At 44.9% G+C, this 21,971-nt stretch overlaps 1 protein-coding gene across 1 annotated transcript in view; it reads left to right on the top strand.

Annotated features, from left to right (window-relative positions):
- The window catches only part of LOC310824063 (putative ATP-dependent RNA helicase ddx6), a gene marked incomplete at both ends in the record, with an annotated part of 37,301 nt that overhangs the window by 8,413 nt on the left and 6,917 nt on the right, over nt 1–21,971 (top strand). The window contains one exon of the mRNA XM_083696949.1: nt 16,706–16,828. Within this exon, the coding sequence (XP_083553075.1) occupies nt 16,706–16,828 (123 nt within the window). The remainder of the gene's footprint in view (nt 1–16,705; nt 16,829–21,971) is intronic.

Raw genomic sequence — 21,971 nt, 5'->3', positions numbered from 1 at the left:
TAATGTTAAACTTCACATAGCATTTGCATGGCCTGCCTGGAGTGAAGCTAGGACTACAGTTCTGCAACACAAGTAATGTCAATTAGTCTTTAATTATTTGTGCACAGTCCATTATGTGCTCCCTAATAACATGGCCAACGCACCATTTAAGCGCAAAATGTGTCCCCCACTGCCAAGATGAGGAAAAACTCTCTCTTAACAGCTAACGAGTTAAATACATTCTTTACTCATTTTGAAGAAAAAAGCGCTCCCCCACAAGAAGGTGCGAACGGAACATCTGACGCGCGCACAGAGGAGGAAGGCGCTCGTCCAGCTGATGCCCTCATCGTGAAGGAGGAGGACGTTCGGAGAATCTTAATGAAAACGAATACAAGAAAGAGCCCAGGACCGGAAAACATCAATGGTCAAACGCTCAAACATTGTGCCTCCCAGCTAAGTGGCATCTTCAGTTCCCTATTCCAAATCTCCGTAGACATCCAGGAGCTCCCATCTCTCTGGAAAAAGTCTATAGTAGTCCCTGTTACAAATATTCCTCATCCCTCAACTCCCAATGACTACAGGCCAGCGTTTTTAACATCACTCGTAGTTAAATCATTGGAGAAAGTTGTTAAGTCGCACTTAATTAATTCCACTAAACATCTCCTTGACCCTCTCCAGTTTGCGTATAGATCGGATAGAGGCGCCGATGACGCCATCATATGTTTGCTAAATCTAATCTATACACATCTGGAGTGTAGAAAGAAGACCCACGCACGCATTTTGTTTGCAGATTTCTCCTCTGCGTTCAACACGATATGCCCCACTATTCTAGCTAGGAGACTACAGGAACATTTTGGCTTGGCCACTACGTCTCTTGGATTACCCACTCTTTAACGAACAGGAGCCAGCAAGTACGCTTCGGCAATGTCTTGTTTGAGAGCGCACAACATCCGTCGGCTCCTGTGAAAACGTGTTCTTTATTTGAAGGAGAAGACAAAGTACTTCTTACTTTTAGCTATTTATTTATATGTCAGAATTCCAAACTCCACTTTTGGAGAAGAAAATCACAGTCAGCAAGCTGTTAATCTGTAACCAACCCTCCAAAAATGGATACATTCAAAATGTCACACAAAGCATTTACGGTAAAACAAAGTGATTGTGATTGGCTATTTGGTTGGGGAGGAGCCGCGGTTTAGACTTGGCTCTCCTCTCGTTGGTGTTTTAGGCTAGTCCTAGCCCCTGACACTCGATCCGTTCCAGGTAGAGATATCGCCGGTCCGTTCCCTCTGGGGAACGAGTTGACCTGCTGAAGAAAACATATACCTACTCTGATTTGTCCTTTCCTAGCCTAGTATTTTTCCATTACATCATTCTTGTGTTATGCGTGTTGCAACATCCATCTTGATGACCTGACCCTAACCTCTTCATGTATTAATCCAACGTACCATGGAACTAATGCTTGATTCATCTCTCATTTATCAACAGGCCATCACATTAGTAAATTTAGCACACTGCAGTAATGTATTTTTCTTAAAGCAATAATAAAGTGTTTTTTATAATAATGATTTCCAACACTTCTCAATCAAAAGTTAATGATTACCAAAGATAAATGTTTCCTGAATCAGATGATTAAAAAACAAGTTAATGATTTGCACATGGAGCATCAAATACAATTATTTTAATCACCCTAAATAAAGAACTGAATAGCTTTATTTACTCGTCTGCTATTGAGCATTATAATGCAACTGTTTTTATAAAAATAATTTCTAACACTCCCCACAGGGAAGCGTTTTATCGCCTATACTGTATATACTGTACACTGACGAATGCCACAGCGAGTTTCCAGGAAGATTTCTAATCAAGTTCGCCGAGGATACTGCATTAGTTAGTCTCCTGGAAGACAATGAGAACGAATATGGCCCGGTTATCAATTATTTTCTAGACTGGTGCGATAACTCTCGGCTAAATTTAAACTAAAGAACTGGTCATCGATTTTAGGAGAGGAAATTAAAGGGGAGAACATCGACGTCATAGAGGAATACAGTATAAAGTATCTTGGGCTCGGTGCACGGATGCGATTCACAAGAAAGGACAACAGAGAATTCATTTTTAATGTAGATCGCAGCATACTTCTTTTATTCTACAAGTCATTCATAGAAACCATACTCAGTTACTGCATCACCTGCTGATTTGGGAATTCGAAAGTCCCTCTGAGAAAAAAACTGTGAAAGTTAATCAAAACGTGCAGTAAAATCATTAGTCAGAACCTAGCAGAACCTTGCATTATCCAAAAAGCCGACAAAATCATCTCCGATACTTCCCACCCACTATAGGAAGAATTTCAGCTCCTCCCTTCCGGTCGCAGGTTTTTAGTTCCAAACTTCAAAACAGAGCAAGATATTAATTAATTCCTAAAGCAATTCATCATCTAAATAAAAACAGTTCTTCAGTAACATACATGGACTGTTTCAACATAATCTTCTGAACCCCCGCACATACATGAGCGCATGCGCGCACGTACACACATGCACTCGCACGTCAAATGGAATGGACTGACCATGGACAATGCATAAGTACTTTACAATGGAATTAACTGGACAATAATAACAAACAACACAGTTATGGACAATCATTTTACTATTTAGTGCACTAATGTTATATATATATATATATATATATATATATATATATATATATATATATATATATATATATATATATATATATATATATAGATCACTCACCGGCCAGGTACACCTTGGTACACCTGTTCAACTGCTCGGTAATGCAAATATCTAATCAGCCAATCACATGGCAGCAACTCAATGCATTTAGGCATGTAGACATGGTCAAGACGACCTGCTGAAGTTCAAACCGAGTATCAATACAGATACTGTGTACTTATGTACATAAGTATTCAGACCCTTTGCTATGACACTTTTAAAATTAGCTAAAATGTCATCAAGAAGTTGAATTGAGTCCATCTTAATGCAAGGATAATTGTTCATGTAATTTTGGAATTAATCTTTGTTTTTATAGGGTCTCTGATTTGCATAGGAATCAATTACACACTGTGTAGATTAGTATGTCACTACCAACTCTCCAAAATTACATGAACTATTATCCTTGCATTAATAAATGTACTGAAATTTCAAAAAACGTGTTTTCACTTAGTCATTCTGGGGTATTGTGTGTGGATTGATGGCAAATTATTTTTATTTAATCCATTTTAAATTGAGTAACAACAAAATGTGGAAAAGGTGAAGGGGTCTGAATACTTTCCGAAGGCACTGTATATTAGAAGTGCTGCTGAATAGAGTGGTAGTAACAATCATGTTTAGCCTTGAGAAATTATTTGTGTACAGTCCATTATGTGTCCCCTATGCAGTGCAGCAGTCTTTCATCAGGGTAATTATGATATTAGAAGAATTACAAACCCTTAAAAACACAAATAACAGAGAGGATTAAATGTTTATTTCCAGATATAGTTACATATAATATTGTTGGCTACTCCAAAGTCTTCAATGGTAAGGAGAGATGGTCTGTACAGCCTTAGGAATCACAATTGTGTTCGCCGACAGTAGACATTCACAGCATCTGTCAGTGCACACATGCTTTGTCTCTTTCTGCCCAAAATAGAAGTGTTGATGAGTAGAGTGGTACCAGGGATGAATTTAAATATTAGAAAAATAGTTTTGTACAGTCCACTAGTGATGGCAGTTTGACACTGAAGCTTCGATACGTGCTTCAAACACTGACCAACAATTTTATCGAAGCACTGCTTCAAAGCTTGCTTTGGTGCGAAAAAAATCACGTGACATATGACGTCCGAAGCAGCAACTGCTTCGTTGCCTGAATGAATCACCTGACTGGTTCGCGGTCCAATCAGGTGATTCACTGGCACTGCCTCGTCTCGATTCTGACAGGTGACAGGTTGCGACAGTTTTGAATTTGAGTGCCTCAACACTTTATAACCGCTCTAAACAATGCACAATTTGTGGATTGTCGTAGTAGGTGCGTTGTTGCTGTTGAGTTGTTGGTATTGCGTTTGTATTCTCTGAGTGTTCTTCTTGTAATCTTTGAGTGTTCCCCATCCCACATAATCACCCCCTGCCATAGTTACACAAACACACCCAACCTATGCCATATTTTCCCCAGCACTCTCTCCTCAATAACACAATACACACATTCATCAATCTTTATTTGTAAATAGAACATGATATTCAGTCTTAGTGTGTGTGTGCATCAAAGAATTTCATCAAAGCAAAGATGCTGTAGCGAACGGCGTGGTAGAGCAGCTTGCCTTAAGCGGGTATCGAACTCGCAATCTTTCGTTTACAAACCGGCCGCGCTAGCCACAACACCAAGAGCGGTAACTCCCTTGGCGGAATTGCTAACGGGCCTTTCACAGGGTCGTTACAATACTTTAAATCCAAGGTTGATCAAAGCAAAGATGCTTCAGAACAAAAGATCTTTTCTACAAAAGTAAAGTAGTTTCTCCAACACTGCTCATTGAGGTGTGTGTGTTCGTGCGTGCGTGTAATTAAAAGCCTCCTGTCCACCAACTAGCCTGCCTAATTTGACTGCAGCCTTGCACTTCGCCAGGAGAGGTCACTGTAACTGAAGCTTCGAGTAATGAACCTGTGACCAACTGGTAGTTTATAAGGTCTTGGCTCTAGAGTGCACGACAACGCCACCTGGGGCCTTTCCCACCAGGATATTACAGAGGTAAGCTGTTACACACCTTGCTTGAGACAAGCGGGTTCCCACACAGATACGAAACAAAGTAAGGACAGAGACGTGATCTCAATTATAAAAATAAACAAGATTTATTTATAAATAACAGTAAAAGGCCACTCTGTCATTCGTTTAGTTATGCCTTAGCAAAGAGAGGGGGGTAATGGCTGCCACCAGGTAGGTAACTGTTACAACACAGCAAAGATATAGTAGAGCTGTTGGGGAAGGGGCGGTTACCTGTCCATGAGAAGTGGGTGACACACCACTCGTGCTCTCGTTTCCAGTGCCTATCCACACAAACACACACACACAGGCACAAGACACTGCAAAATGTAGGTGATCACAGATATGGTGAATAAGTGCAGATTACCACTACAAAAACACGGTGCGCAGTGCAGGGGGAAGACTTGACTCCGGCGACCTGTCCCATGAACAGCTTCACTAGCTCTGGAAGGGAGAAGGGACAAGGAAAGCTGGACATTAGATGTTGTCTTAAATGCAGCAGACTACCGGGACAGCCAATACCCCATGTATCTCAATGCCGTGGGGGAGCGAGCCAAAAAGAGGCAACTAAGTAGACGGCCGATTCTGATAATACAAAACTAAACAACCAGAGAAAGAAACAAAACCAAAAGGGGCAAAAGCTACTATTACATCGTAAACTTATGGTAGGCAAAACAGCAGTGGCAACTGCTACCTGAGGACACAAACAGACAGAGTAAGCCATACATGAATACACAGCATGAACATAATTAACAATATTAATTACAAGGTGCACTAGGCATTATCCTACTATACACTTAAATAACAGGCTAATGACATGGTAAGCTCACAAGAGCTGTTCAATAACCAAAAGGCCGTGCTTCAGCTTAAGACAGAATACCAATTCCATAGTTAACAGACAACATTTGTATGGATAATGTTACCTTTGTTGACTGTCTCCAAGGCAACACTACAGTACGGTCGCTGAGCGTCTTTTCACCCGAGACCTACGTTAAGACATGCTATTAAATGTACGCAGAAACCTCTGAACAAGGCAGCCTGATGTTAACCAACCAGTAATACAAATGTAAATGTAAATACCTTCAGTAGTGCTAACGTAGCCGACTACTCGGAAGCGTCTGGTGACAGTAGAACGCCTGTAGCCCACAATTTAGCATTTAGACAGAACGTTAAACATATGCAGTGGTACAGCGTAACAGAGGCAGTGGCACATACCTTTTTACTGACGAGCGCTGTGAAAACAGATAAGAGCTGCAACGTATACAGAACCCAGGAATGTCCAATAGCCTACTTGTGAGCTTGTTTTATAGAGTGGCTTTGCCGCTAATAGATGATTAGCCGCTGACTGGCTAGCTGAGGGGCGTGTCAGAGGGAACTTGGGCTACGGCACTCACAAGAGGACAAACCTCATATGGCAGCGGTTCTGCTGGTTACAAACCCATTTTCGAAACAATTGGCTCAAGTGGTTCAGTGCTTCACAAAAGCTTCATTTGCCCATCACTACAGTCCACTATGTATGTGTCCTACACAGCGCAGATAGGGCACTTTGAGTTGTATGGCGCCAGTAAATAGCCAACAACATTTGTTAAGACATCGCTTTAGACTCACACACCTGATCCACATTCTAGAACAATTACAAATACTGACGGAGACTACCGTCACTGGCCGCGGGCAGCAAGTAGTGAGCTGATTATATAGTCCCGCCCTCCCTCACAGCTGGCTAGCGCTGTGGGTGCACACGCAGTCGAAAGTTAGTTTGTCACTCTAACGCATCTCATTTTACACCCCCTGTTCTGTTATGAAGTTAGAAAGAAAGCATACACGTTAGGTAAAGTATTTCAGTGTTTATTTGTTACCGTACTCCACGTTATTATTGGTTGGTCTGTTTGCCTTTTTGTTGTGTGTCGCCCCTCTTCGTCCCACCTGTTATTCTGCGGCTGCTAGGACCCGAACCACGGCACTGGGCCGGCCTTATCTTGCCTGTCCAGTGTTGCCAACTCCTCAGTAAGAAAAGTAGCTATTGGCTGTCCTAGAAGTCGCTAAATGACGTCATCGCCTAATTTGCATAATATCTCATTTGCGTGTAATTGTGATGGACGCTGTAGGAGAGAGGAATAACGTCGTGGGAGAGACAAAAAGTGAGTAAAAAACACCCTAAATATGTTTAGAACTACAAATGAACTTTCTTCTGTTGATTCTTGGTTTTAATTTTGCCATTGAAATCACTTCTCAAAATAACTTCATGACTTTGATGCTTTGTCTAGACCCACATTACATAAAACAATTTTGTCCTGTATTGTTAAATGTTAGAATATCAAATTTAATCAAAATACTGTTATGTGGGGTGGAATTGCTAGCTCTACGTCCAACCCTCCTCCTTTATCCGGGCTTGGGACCGGCAAAGTGACCCAAAAGAGACACAAAGCTGCAGAGAGTGACACACACAGCGAATAAGAACCAGATCTTTGAGGCCATACTCCTCCTTCAGCACTTTATGGACCCCATTGTTAATCCCCGTCATAACGGAGGCATTGTCAGTCCCTATCCCCAGGAGTTTCTCTTTTTTAAGACAACACTTCTCCAGGAAAGCCACAACAGCTCAGGCTATAGATCTGGCATCTCCTCCCTTCAACTCAACAAGCCCCAGAAATGTTGAGACAATTGTGTGTTTGGTGTCACTAAAGTACCTTATCACAACCCCCAGGTACTTAGAAACACTTATATCTGTGGACTCATCGAGGAGGAGGCTGAAACTCTGGTCACCCACATCCGCGACCAACTTTTTTAGAAAGTATGGTGCTAGAACACCATTAATCATTTCCGTGCACTTTGTCCTGTGCATTTTGAAGTGAGTAGCAGCAGTGGAGTCTGAGAAAGCAGATGTGGAGTTTTTGCTGCTGAAATGCCGTCCCTACTATCTACCGAGGGAATTTACTGCTGTGTTTTTGGCCGCTGTTTACATCCCCCCGCGAGCTAACTCCACGGCAGCGCTCAGCAAACTCCACGAAGCTATCAGCGCGTTAGAAACTGCTCATCCTGATGCTGTTTTTATCGCCGCCGGCGACTTTAACCAGTGCAATTTACGGACTGTATTTCCCAAATACTACCAACATGTGGATATTCCCACCCGTGAGAAGAATACACTGGATCATGTTTACAGCAGTATACGCAGTGCATACAAGGCTGCACCCCGCCCCCACTTTGGACACTCTGACCACATCTCGTTGTTCCTGTATCCAGCCTACAGACAAAGACTGAAACAGACAAACCCTGTCACTAAACAAATCAAACTCTGGACCCCAGAGACTGAGAGCACCCTGCAGGACTGTTTTGCTCAGACAGACTGGGATGTGTTTAAAGCTGCAGCCACGCTGGAGGACTCTTCTGTCAGCATACAGGACTATGCTGAGTATGTGACTGGGTACATTAGCACTTGTGTTGACAACATCGTGCCCACCATACAAGTCAAGAAGTTTCCCAACCAGAAGCCCTGGATAAACAGTCAGGTACGCCACATGCTGCGTGCTCGCTCTCTTGCATTTAGATCAGGCAATGAGATGGAGTACAAAGCTGCGAAGTATGGACTGAAAAAAGCCATTACAGCGGCCAAGAGGCAGTACAGAGAGAAGCTGGACGGCTTCTACTCCACTGCTGACTCCGGGCGGATGTGGCAAGGCCTGCAGCACATCACAGACTACAGGACCACCACCAACACCATCAGCTCCACAGACAGCCTGCCGGACGACCTTAACATCTTCTACACCCGCTTTGAGACCTCCAGCCACAGCACAGAGAGGAGGCACACAGACACCGGGACCACCCGACCCCCCTCCCCTCCACTAACCATCTCATCAGGCCAGGTAAACAAAGCCCTGAGGAAGATCAACCCCCGCAAGGCAGCAGGACCAGACAACATCCCTGGGCGGGCTCTCAGAGCATGTGCTAACGAGCTGGCTGATGTTCTCACCTCCATCTTCAACCTTTCCCTCAGTCACAGCACTGTTCCCTCCTGCTTCAAGACCACAACCATCGTCCCCCTTCCCAAGAAGAGCCAACCTGCCTGCCTGAATGATTACAGGCCAGTAGCACTCACTCCAATCATTATGAAGTGTTTTGAGAGAGTGGTACTGGCACACATTAAGAGCAGCATGCCGGACACCCTAGACCCCCTGCAGTATGCCTACCGGCCCAACAGGTCCACCTCAGACGCTATCGCTGCTGTCCTCCACTATTCCCTCTCCCAACTGGAAAACAAAGACTCCTACATCAGGACGCTCTTTGTAGACTACAGCTCCGCTTTTAATACAGTCATCCCCCACAGACTCATCCACAAAATGTCCACACTTGGCCTGCACCCCACCCTCTGTGACTGGCTCCTAGACTTTTTGACTGGCAGGCCCCAGTCTGTCAGGATTGGCAATAGGACTTCAGCCAGCATTATTACAAATGTTGGCACCCCACAGGGATGCGTCCTCAGCCCCATCCTCTACACCCTGTTCACCCACGACTGTGTCGCCTCCCACAAGGACAACATCATCCTAAAGTTTGCAGACGACACCGCAGTGATAGGATGCATCACTGGCGGGGACGAAGCAGCTTACAGGAGGGAGGTGGCCAGTCTGGTAACATGGTGCGAGGACAACAACCTCACCCTCAATACGGACAAGACGAAGGAGATGATAGTGGACATGAGGAAGAAGAGGGGACCTCATCGGCCACTGTACATCCGGGAACTTGAAGTAGAGAGGGTGAGCAGTTTCAAATACCTGGGCGTCCACATCAGCGAGGACCTCACCTGGACACTTAACACCACTCAGCTGGTTAGGAAGGCCCAACAGCGGCTGTACTTTCTGAGGAGGCTGAGGAAGTTTGGCATGTCGCCCAAGATCCTCAGCAACTTCTACAGCTGCATTGTTGAGAGCATCCTAACTAGCTGTATCACTGTGTGGTATGGCAGCACTACTGCTATGGACCGCAGACGCCTGCAGAGAGTGGTGAAGACTGCTGAGAAAATCACCAGGACTCCACTGCCCTCTCTGCAGAGTATCTACCACCGCAGAGTCCACAGGAGAGCCGCCTCCATCCTCAAGGACCCCACCCACCCCCAGCTCGGACTGTTCACACTTCTACCCTCAGGCCGGAGGTACAGAAGTGTTAAATGCAGGACCACCCGACTGAAGAACTCCTTCTTTCCCACTGCCATCAGACTCCTAAACAACCCATAGGAGATTAATATAACCGTACTACCTCAATAACTGAACTTTCCAGTTTGCATAATTGCACTGCTACATTTGCACTGTTTTATTATTATTATTGCTGCTATTTTATTTTATGCCTTAAATTTTGCTGTCTTGTACATTTGTTTAGTATATATTGTATATTCTTTAGTATTGTATATTTTACACTGGTTGGCATTCTGCGGACAGCAAAGCAAGAATTTCGTTGTACAGTGAAACATGTTTTCTGCTGTGCATATGATAATAAACACTTTGAATCTTGAATCTTACATGCTTCCCCAATGTGATCACATGCTAGCATGGAACAGTGTTCAGCAATAGCTAATGCCATGGTGGCTTCAGCCTTTTTTGCAGAGTCAATTTTTGTACTCATTAATGGCAGCTTGCTTTGGGTGGAACTGTTATAAGGCTTTGCCTTTTGAATATGTTTTTGAGTTGTCATGTGTTTTTTTTTATATCACAAAGTTTGGCGTAGAAATCAGCCTTACAATACATGCAGTATGCCCGTGTATCATCTCCAATAAACGGCTTCAACCAGCCTTTGAATTCAGGGTTTGATCCCCACTCCTTTATGTATTTTTGAGCGTACAGTTTAGACATGATGAGCTAGCTAGCTAGATGTTTAAGCTTATGTCACAGAGAAGCACACACGCAGTGGACGAGGTGAGTAAGTGACTGAGGCTGTGTGAGTCAAATGCAGTAATTTATTTTAGTGTGACAGTGAAGAAACATTTACATTTACATCCCACTCTGTAAGCCAGGGCAGGATCAGCGGCGGCTTTGCGCACGCGCGATTCATTTGCAGTGTGGACGCGGAGTGGTGTGGGTCTCCTCTCTGCTCTGACTGCAGCTGGGACTGCTGCGCGAGGCTACTGTGAGACTGACCGCCTGTGAGTGCTTTGGGACGGGGGAGGGGCTCACGGCAACACCCGCTGCTCGTTGAGGACAGTAACTGCAGAGCGATACGTGCTTTCACGTCAGAGTCTCCAAAACACCAGAAAAGTCTCCAATAACACCAGAGAAAGTCGCTAGATTTGTCGCTAGTCGCTTTTGACAAAAAAAGTCGCTAAGAGGATTTGGAAAGTCGCCAGATTTAGCGAGAAAGTCGCCAATTGGCAACACTGTGCCTGTCTCGCGGTGCGCATGCGCGCCCGCACTTCAGTTGGACGATTCCATTTGTTAATTGATATTGTTGACAAGCAACTAAACTTGGATGTGTTCTACTTATGTAATAATCTGGTTATACTGTATAAATGAATTATAATTTGACTGTTTATGGTTAATAGTAGTTTCAGCCGGTTATCTGTATGTTTTTTAATGTAATTAATTATCTGTAAGTATATCTGTTTTGGTATGTGCTGATGGGAAGAGCTTCCAGTAGAAGAAGGGTCCCTCTCTCAGTTTGTGATGCAGACTGAGGGGCAGCACTCTTATGTTTTTTTGATTGAGATTCTTTTGTAGATTTTGTTTGTCCACTTATCTTCTGTACACTTTTTGGAATTTGCAAATCGCGGCTCCGCCATCATCTTTTAAAACGGGATAGGGTAATGTCAACCTCCCCGGCTCAACCTACCTCACATAAATATTATAAGGTGATGATTGATATACACTCACCGGCCACTTTATTAGGTACACCTGTTCAACTGCTCGGTAAGGTAAATATCTAATCAGCCAATCACATGGCAGCAACTCAATGCATTTAGGCATGTAGACAGTCAAGACGATCTGCTGAAGTTCAAACCGAGCATCAGAATAGGGAAGAAAGGTGATTTAAGTGACTTTGAACGTGGCATGGTTGTTGGTGCCAGACGGGCTGGTCTGAGTATTTCAGAAACTGCTGGTCTACTGGGATTTTCATGCACAGCCATCTCCTAGGGTTTACAGAGAATGGTCCGAAAAAGAGAAAATAACCACTGAGCGGCAGTTCTCTGGGCGAAAATGCCTTGTTGATGCCAGAGGTCAGAGGAGAATGGCCAGACTGGTTCGAGATGATAGAAAGGCAACAGTAACTCAAATAACCACTCGTTACAACCAAGGTATGCAGAAAACCATCTCTGAACACACAACACGTCGAACCTTGAAGCAGATGGGCTACTAAAGGGGGTCCAACCCAGTACTAGCAAGGTGTACCTAATAAAGTGGCCGGTGAGTGTATATTTGTTAAAATAATTAGCATATTGTTTGTGGTTCCTTGTAGGGCTGTGACTGTTACACAAGGAGACCGTGGGGGGAAAAAAACATATCGTCATAACCGTTGAAATACATTGATTTTAGTCAACTGTCATCTTCGCCACCCCCTGCCAACAAAAGCAACCTCGATGATCTCCTCAGCGAAAGGGCCAGCAAAGCACTGCCCCTCTACCAATGAGAGTGCTTGCTGTCACTGAAATTACGCACTACCTACAAGAAGAGCCGCTGGACTCTACTGATGATGCCCTGGAATGGTGGCGCGACATCCAGGGTCGCTTTCCTTGGATGGCGAAACTTGCAAGAAAATACATGAGCACAGCCTCAGAGAGAGTTTTTAGTACAGCGGGGAACAGCGTTACTCCTGTCCGGTCTTGCCTCAAGCCGGACAACGTAAATATGCTCGTGTTTCTGGCACGGAACTTAACGGAAGAGGCCTAATAATAGACTGAACAAAGTTCTTATGGTTCGCCTATTTTGCTATTAAATAGCACGTGTTTAGTTTGCACTTTTAGCCTGTTACTTTAAAAGGACACGCGCAACACTCTATTTCAGGGGTGGCCAACACGCGGCTCGCGAGCCGCATGCGGCTCTTTAATGTGCGGCTCTTCTTTTTAAAAATGATTTTCTATTTAAAAACATAAATAATAATAAAATAAAAATAAAAAATGGAATACACATTACATCTTACATTAACTTGTATTTGTCATATTTTTACTCATTTTAATTTGGGAGTTATACGTTTAAATCTGCATCCTACTGCCGAATGTGTGAATTAGTTGAGTAACGTTAACTTATTGCTGTAGCAGCGGAACCAATCCACTGAACTAGCGAACCAATCACATACCTTCTACAGATCTACAGGGGAAGTTAAAGATACTGCCTGACCTGGTGCAAAGTGTATTTGCGTTTGTCAACAAACTCAAGCTGTTCAAGACTCAGCTTCAACGGGGGGAACTAATGCATTTCCCTTCTGTGTTAAACGCAAGTGGGCACGCAGCTGACGTCCTGAAAAGGAGCACAGCACGGTATGCAACATTGCTCGAAAACCTTGAAGATGGTTTCGTAGCCAGATTCCAAGATCTACAGCTGAGAAGGCCGCAGATTGCATTCCTGATTGACCCTTTCACTGCGGAGGCGGACTGTTTGAAAGCCCCGTTAGTTACAGACGAAGCAACTTCTCAGCTGGAGATGATCGAACTGTCTGAGGATGACAGACTGAAGTCTGTTCTGAGGGAAGGAGCCATTGAGTTCTGGAAAAATTTGCCGATGGAGAAATACCCCAATGTCAAAAGGGCTGCGCTCAGACTACTGTCAATGTTTGGCTCAACTTACGTGTGAGTCGGTTTTTTCTACCCTGAATCTAGTGAAGTCGAAGCATCGATCTGTTCTAACTGACACACACGTGAAGGAACTACTTCGAGTGGCCACAACCACTACAAGCCAGATTTGAGGCAAGATTGTTGAAGGCAAGATTTGCCAAAAGTCCCACTCAATCAAAAACTGATACATGGCAAGAAAAAAATATTGTTGCTCAGAGAATAAATTATTTTCTCATTGTTATTGTAGTGTTGAGCCATTTTTATTACATTTATAGGGGGGGGGGGAAACATTATAATTATGAAAAAGTTATTTAATTGCAAGGTGTGTGTGTGTGTGCGCGTGCGTGCGTACGCACTATGTGGCTCTTTGCAGTAGCCATGGCAATTTTTTTGGCTCATAGTCTCTGACTGGTTGGCCACCCCTGCTCTATTTGCACTGACAGTCACTACGGTTGGCTTAGCGTGTCTTATGTGTTTGTAATGTGTCTATTTATCAAGTGGCGGCTGCCTGTTTTTATTTTATTTGCGTAGACAAGTGGTTCCCAAACTTTGAACAGTCATGTACCCCCTGTCGGTTATTTTGTAGCCTAATTGATATTCTATGAACATTATCCCTTACATATTAGACAGATAATATTATTATCTGTTGGATAGGGTGCATGCATTTATTTTGGTACTGAGACTGCAGTCGGTTATTCAACAGGACTGTTTGGGAAGGCAAATCACACATTTATTTCGCGTACCCCACTTTGACAATAGTGGGCGTAGACTATGCAATATTTCTGTTCCATGCGTTCATATGGCAGACACTTTTGTTAAATATGTGTGCACTGATGCCTGATGTTTTTGTTTTCTGTTGAATCAATAAATCGATCTTAAAAACATCGGATGTGTTCATCAGTTATTCAGTAACAGCAACAGCAGTCGACCACAAGGTTATTCTGGCTCTGTCATGCGTCAGAGTTGTGTCACCGTTGTGAAACGGTTATAACGATTATTTGCATGACAACGGACTGTTACAAAAAACCGTCACAGCCCTAGTTCCTTGATACTTATTTACCATGTTTAACTTGGGCGCTCTTATTTTGAAGAAATCCTCATTTACATCCGTTTGCATTGACCGAAAGTAGGTGGGCAGAGTTCCACTCTTTGAGTTTAGAGAACACAAATAAATACATGTATTACTTGCGAGCGGAATACCAGCTAGTATATTATAAATATTAAGAAGCATACTGATTATATCAGACGAGCCAAACGTTTAATTATTATTATTTTGCTCATGTTTATCTTGTATGTTTATCATGTATGTTTTGTGCTTGCGACGTTAGCTAGCTAGCCAGCTAGCAACATTCTAGCTAAGCTAGTTACTAAACTTATGAACTTTTCTGTTTGTTATTTTTTACATATTTTATCTGTGGCCAAATTGCGAATCAACGTATCCTAATATTCGTAGCGTGATTAAACAGTTCAACAAACCAGCTTGCGCGTTGCGTCCATGCAATTTGTAGTTGGCTTGTTAGCTAGTGTTGGCTTGTTGTTGGCTTGTTAGCTAGTTTCAATGGTTTGCATGATAACTGTGAAATTAGCTGCCCAAGGCAGAGATCACAGCTTGGTGTTTTGGTGGAGGGAATTGTGATTGGAAGCAGCTACAGTGCCTATAGAAAGTCATCATACCCCTTTGAAATAGTTACTATATTTGTCGTACAGCCTGAAATCAAAACCCATTTTGAAAAAAAAAAAAAATGAATTTATGAAAAACAAGAATAACAAGGTTGGAAAAGTCATCAGTCCCCTGATTTAATACTTTGTAGAGCCACCTTTTGCTGCAATTACAGCCATCAATCTGTTTGGATATGTCTCTATTAGCTTTGCACACCTAGATTGGAGAATATTTGCCCATTCTTCCTTTTATGCAGAATTGTTCGAGTTCAGTCAAATTCTGTGGTGAGTGGCAATGGACTGCTCTCTTCAAGTCCATCCACAGATTTTCTATCGGATTTAAGTCAGGGCTCTGACTTGGCCACTCAAGGACATTCACCTTTCTATCCTTAAGCCACTGCATGGTTCTTTTGGCGGTATGTTTAGGATCGTTGTCGTGTTGGAAGGTGAATGACCTGCCCATCTTCAGCTGTCTAGCAGAGGGACGCAGGTTGTCCTCAAGAATTTGGGTGTACTTGGCAGCATCCATTTTCCCTTCAATCCTGACCAATTGCCCAGTCCCCGCTGAAGAGAAACATCCCCACAACATAATGTTGCCACCACCATGCTTCACAGTAGGTATGGTGTGTTTTGGGTGGCGTGCTGTGTTTGGTTTTCGCCAAACATAGCGCTTGGAGTTCAGTCCAAAAAGTTCAATCTTCGTCTTGTCTGACCATAAAACCTTTTTCCACATGGCAACAGAATCTTCCAGGTGTGTTTTTGCATAGCACAAATGAGACTGAGTGTGGCACTTTTTCAGAAAAGGCTTCTTTCTTGCTACCCTGCCATACAGGCCAGCTTTGTGTAAAGCTTGTGAGATTGTTGTCACATGCACAGACAGACCAGTCCAGTAAGTCCTTCAAAGTTGCCTTTGGCCTCTTGGTAGCTTCTCTGATCAATGTCCTCCTGGCACGGTCATCCAGTTTGGACGGACGGCCTGATCTAGGCAAGGTGTTGGTGGTGCCATACGCCTTCCACTTCTTAATGATGCTCTGAACGGTACTCAGAGGGATAGCTAAAGCCTTCGAAATCTTTTTGTAGTCTTCACCTAACTTGTGCCTTCCTACAACTTTATCCCAGAGGCCTTTTGAAAGTACTTTTCCAACCATGGTGAATTCTTTGCAGAACCATGCACTTCTAGTAGTGGAATCCTCAAGAAACAGCTGGTTTTATTCTGAAGTAATCAAAACCACTACAATTGATGTCAGGTGGGGGGCAATTAGCCTGGTGTTTGATCTGGAAGTTGATTGGTTGCACCTGAGCAAGTTTATAATGGTATACTCTAAGGGGCTGATCACTTAACCAAACCAGGTATTTCACTGATTTAATTTTTAATAATTGTCCAGAATTTGTAAAATTTTTATTTTCACTTTGATGATGAGGGTTATAATGTGTACATACAGCTCAAAAAAGTTAGATTTGATTTATTTAAATTTCCAGGGTGTAATGTGACAAAAGGTAAAGATTTCACAGGGTATGATGACTTTCTATAGGCACTGTATATCCATTGTTTTTCTTTTTTTATCCACTGGTGCTGAACAGGCTGACAAGCTCCTCTCTCAGGACTTTGTGGTGATGATGGAGGAGCTTCTGGGCTACCTGTCTAAACAGAGGCAGATCTTGCTGTATTCTGCAACTTTCCCACTCAGCGTGCAGAAGTTCATGGTATGTTATCAATGTAGATTTGTTTCATGCTATTAGTTCCAGAGATTACAATATTACTAACCCTGTTCACAGAATGCATATTCATGTATGCAGCCCTGCAAGTAGCCGGATAGCATCCTCCTCTATACAGTCCTATGGGCAGAAAGAGCCAGAGACTTTGTCATGTATCAAAATAAAAATGACCCTGCCAAGCCACAGTTTGTTCCTCTGGTGGCTGTCTTCTTTGGCAGGCATTAAGCTAGCCAAATTTGCCTTCCAAAAAAAATAAAAAATAAAAAAAATAAATTGGGATCGAGTGGTGAAGCCTGTTCTCCGGTCTAAGTAAGTTTAATCTTGTTTAAAGTCGGTGTGCTGTTGGTAGCTGTTTATTTTGCTGTGGCTATCCTGCCTTAAGCTCAGAACCTAGTTTCTATTGGAAGCCATCTGTTTGAAGTCAATTGCTGTGAAGTGCTGTCAATCTCCAGTGGGAGGGCCTAACACTATCCTGCAAGGTATTTAACTCCTGCCCTAACCCTAACCCTAACCCTTGGACCAGGACTAATACATTTGGGAATGAGTGAGTGGTGAAACCTGTCTGGTTGTTAACTGATCGTCAGGTGGGAGGGGCTGCTACCCTGCTAGTCATCAGCAATCGCAGAATCTGCATTTCTATTGTGACGATCACAGAGCGACAGCCTCCTGACACGAAGACACTTGACACAAAGACGAAGGAGTCCATCTGTGGAGTCCATCGAGGAAGGCCAAACTACTAACTACTACGACCTCATTGTCACGGGAGGACTTTGGAACTGCCAATCGGCGGTCTGGGAAGCAGAGGCTATCTCAGCCTATGCCTGCTTCATGTCTCTCCACTTCCTTGCTCTCACAGAGACATGGATTACACCGGATAACACAGCTACTCTGGCAGCCCTCTCTGATGCCTACTCCTTTTCTCATTCTCCTAGATTCTCTGGTCAAGGAGGAGGCACAGGACTCCTCATCTCACCTAAGTGGTCACATAATGTCCTTCCCCTGTCACACCTGTCCATATCCTCCTTTGAATTCCATGCTGTTTCTGTCACCTCCCCTGTCAAACTTCACTTTGTTGTTATCTATCGTCCACCAGGTCAACTTGGTCACTTCTTAGATGAGATGGATGTCCTTCTCAGCTTCTTCCCTGAGGACGGCACACCGCTCACACTACTAGGTGACTTCAACATCCAGTCGGAGAAGCTTCAGTCGTCTGGAGCACTTGACCTTCTCTCCTCCCTCGGCCTTACCCTGTCCCACTCTCGTCTGACTCATCCACTAACATGGCGTCCCCCGTGGCAGACGTGTTTGTTTGTCCCGCTCTTGAATGCCGGCGTTTTCTTTTGTTTTGTGTTTTATCTACAGTGCACAAATGCCATGCACTGCTGACATACAACAGACAGGCATTGCTGGACATCGACAACTCACAGTCTTCCTGTTTTTACTGGTTTTATACCACCGGAGCTACAACTCATTGTACGTTCCCGCAGCCATCACCACCACCCCCGGGAAGGCCCCGGAGCACCGAGCTGGAGTGAGCTAGCTGACCCCAGGAGAGAGCTTCGGAGACGGCGACGCAAGCGGGGCAAGAGAGGAGGCCTCCATGCTAGGCTAAAAGCTCGCGCTAGCCAACCACCGTTACCCAGCCTCTTGCTAGCTAACGTGCGGTCTCTGGAAAACAAGCTGGACGAACTAAGAGCCAGGACTACAACACAGCGGGAAATAAGAGAGTGCAGTGCTCTAATTTTCACCGAGACCTGGCTTTCAGACAAAGTCCCAGAATGCGCCGTTCAGCTACAGACTCACTCCATACACCGAGGAGACAGGACTGCAGCCTCCGGTAAGACCAAAGGGGGAGGTGTGTGTATGTTTATCAACAACTCGTGGTGTGGCGACATACGGACCGTTCACAAGCACTGTTCGCCAGATGTGGAGTTTTTGCTGCTGAAATGCCGTCCCTATTACCTACCGAGGGAATTTACTGCTGTGTTTTTGGCCGCTGTTTACATCCCCCCGCGAGCTAACTCCACGGCAGCGCTCAGCAAACTCCACGAAGCTATCAGTGCGTTAGAAACTGCTCATCCTGATGCTGTTTTTATCCCCGCCGGCGACTTTAACCAGTGCAATTTACGGACTGTATTTCCCAAACACTACCAACATGTGGATATTCCCACCCGTGAGAAGAATACACTGGATCATGTTTACAGCAGTATACGCAGTGCATACAAGGCTGCACCCCGCCCCCACTTTGGACACTCTGACCACATCTCGTTGTTCCTGTATCCAGCCTACAGACAAAGACTGAAACAGACAAACCCTGTCACTAAACAAATCAAACTCTGGACCCCAGAGACTGAGAGCACCCTGCAGGACTGTTTTGCTCAGACAGACTGGGATGTGTTTAAAGCTGCAGCCACGCTGGAGGACTCTTCTGTCAGCATACAGGACTATGCTGAGTATGTGACTGGGTTCATTAGCACTTGTGTTGACAACATCGTGCCCACCATACAAGTCAAGAAGTTTCCCAACCAGAAGCCCTGGATAAACAGTCAGGTACGCCACATGCTGCGTGCTCACTCTCTTGCATTTAGATCAGGCAATGAGACGGAGTACAAAGCTGCAAAGTATGGACTGAAAAAAGCCATTACAGCGGCCAAGAGGCAGTACAGAGAGAAGCTGGACGGCTTCTACTCCACTGCTGACTCCGGGCGGATGTGGCAAGGCCTGCAGCACATCACAGACTACAGGACCACCATCAACACCATCAGCTCCACAGACAGCCTGCCGGACTACCTAAATACCTTCTACACCCACTTTGAGACCTCCAACCACAGCACAGAGAGGAGGCACACACACACCGGGACCACCCGACCCCCCTCCCCTCCACTAACCATCTCATCAGGCCAGGTAAACAAAGCCCTGAGGAAGATCAACCCCCGCAAGGCAGCAGGACCAGACAACATCCCTGGGCGGGCTCTCAGAGCATGTGCCAACGAGCTGGCTGATGTTCTCACCTCCATCTTCAACCTTTCCCTCACTCACAGCACTGTTCCCTCCTGCTTCAAGACCACAACCATCGTCCCCCTTCCCAAGAAGAGCCAACCTGCCTGCCTGAATGATTACAGGCCAGTAGCACTCACTCCAATCATTATGAAGTGTTTTGAGAGAGTGGTACTGGCACACATTAAGAGCAGCATGCCGGACACCCTAGACCCCCTGCAGTATGCCTACCGGCCCAACAGGTCCACCTCAGACGCTATCGCTGCTGTCCTCCACTATTCCCTCTCCCAACTGGAAAACAAAGACTCCTACATCAGGACGCTCTTTGTAGACTACAGCTCCGCTTTTAATACAGTCATCCCCCACAGACTCATCCACAAAATGTCCACACTTGGCCTGCACCCCACCCTCTGTGACTGGCTCCTAGACTTTTTGACTGGCAGGCCCCAGTCTGTCAGGATTGGTAATAGGACTTCAGCCAGCATTATTACAAATGTTGGCACCCCACAGGGATGCGTCCTCAGCCCCATCCTCTACACCCTGTTCACCCACGACTGTGTCGCCTCCCACAAGGACAACATCATCCTAAAGTTTGCAGACGACACCGCAGTGATAGGATGCATCACTGGCGGGGACGAAGCAGCTTACAGGAGGGAGGTGGCCAGTCTGGTAACATGGTGCGAGGACAACAACCTCACCCTCAATACGGACAAGACGAAGGAGATGATAGTAGACATGAGGAAGAAGAGGGGACCTCATCGGCCACTGTACATCCGGGAACTCGAAGTAGAGAGGGTCAGCAGTTTCAAATACCTGGGCGTCCACATCAGCGAGGACCTCACCTGGACACTTAACACCACTCAGCTGGTTAAGAAGGCCCAACAGCGGCTGTACTTTCTGAGGAGGCTGAGGAAGTTTGGCATGTCGCCCAAGATCCTCAGCAACTTCTACAGCTGCATTGTTGAGAGCATCCTAACTAGCTGCATCACTGTGTGGTACGGCAGCACTACTGCTATGGACCGCAGACGCCTGCAGAGAGTGGTGAAGACCGCTGAGAAAATCACCAGGACTCCACTGCCCTCTCTGCAGAGCATCTACCACCGCAGAGTCCACAGGAGAGCCGCCTCCATCCTCAAGGACCCCACCCACCCCCAGCACGGACTGTTCACACTTCTACCCTCAGGCCGGAGGTACAGAAGTGTTAAATGCAGGACCACCAGACTGAAGAACTCCTTCTTTCCCACTGCCACCAGGCTCCTAAACAACCCATAGGAGATTAATATAACCTTACTACCTCATAACCAGTTTGCATAATTGCACTGCTACGTTTGCACTGTTTTATTATTATTATTGCTGCTATTTTATTTTATGCCTTAAATTTAGCTGTCTTGTACATTTGTTGAGTATATATTGTATATTCTTTTGTATTGTATATTTTACATTGGTTGGCATTCTGCGGACAGCAAAGCAAGAATTTCGTTGTACAGGGAAACATGTTTTCTACTGTGCAGATGATAATAAACACTTTGAATCTTTGAATCTTGAATAAGGCGGGCAATCAGCTCGACCTTGTCTTCACCAGATCCTCCCATACCTCCAACCTTACTGTTACCCCTCTTCTGGTTTCTGATTGTGTATCCTTCTCCCTTCCTCTCAAATCCTCCCAGTCAGTTTCTACCCACACTGTATCCTCTCGTCGCACCCTCTCACTCACCGCTCTCTCTTCCTCTGTCTTATCCGCCCTACCCTCTGTTGAATCCTTCTCTCTTCTATCTACTGATGCAGCTTCCTCCACCCTCCTGTCCTCTCTTTCCTCATCCTTCAACACTCTCTGTCCACAGATCTCAAGGCCGGCACAATCCTCTCTACGCGCTCCCTGGCTGTCTGAAACCCTGCAAGCTTGTAGAATAGGCCTCTGGGCAGCTGAGAGGAAATGGAGAAAAACTGGCCTCTGTGATGACCTAGACCCTTATCTCTCTCTCTCCTCCTCAACTACACCTCATCTGCATCAGCTGCTAAAGCTTCTTACTACCATTCCAAAATTCAATCCTCTGCCCCTGATCCAAGGAAACTGTTCTCCACATTTTCCTCACTCCTCAACCCACCTCCTCCCCCTCCTCCCTGTCTGCAGATG

This window comes from Argentina silus, assembly GCF_951799395.1.
Source record: "Argentina silus genome assembly, chromosome: Y".
In the NCBI taxonomy this organism is placed as follows: Eukaryota; Metazoa; Chordata; class Actinopteri; order Argentiniformes; family Argentinidae; genus Argentina; species Argentina silus.
Note: the sequence above shows the minus strand (reverse complement) of the source record. Positions and strands in the feature narration are given on the sequence as shown.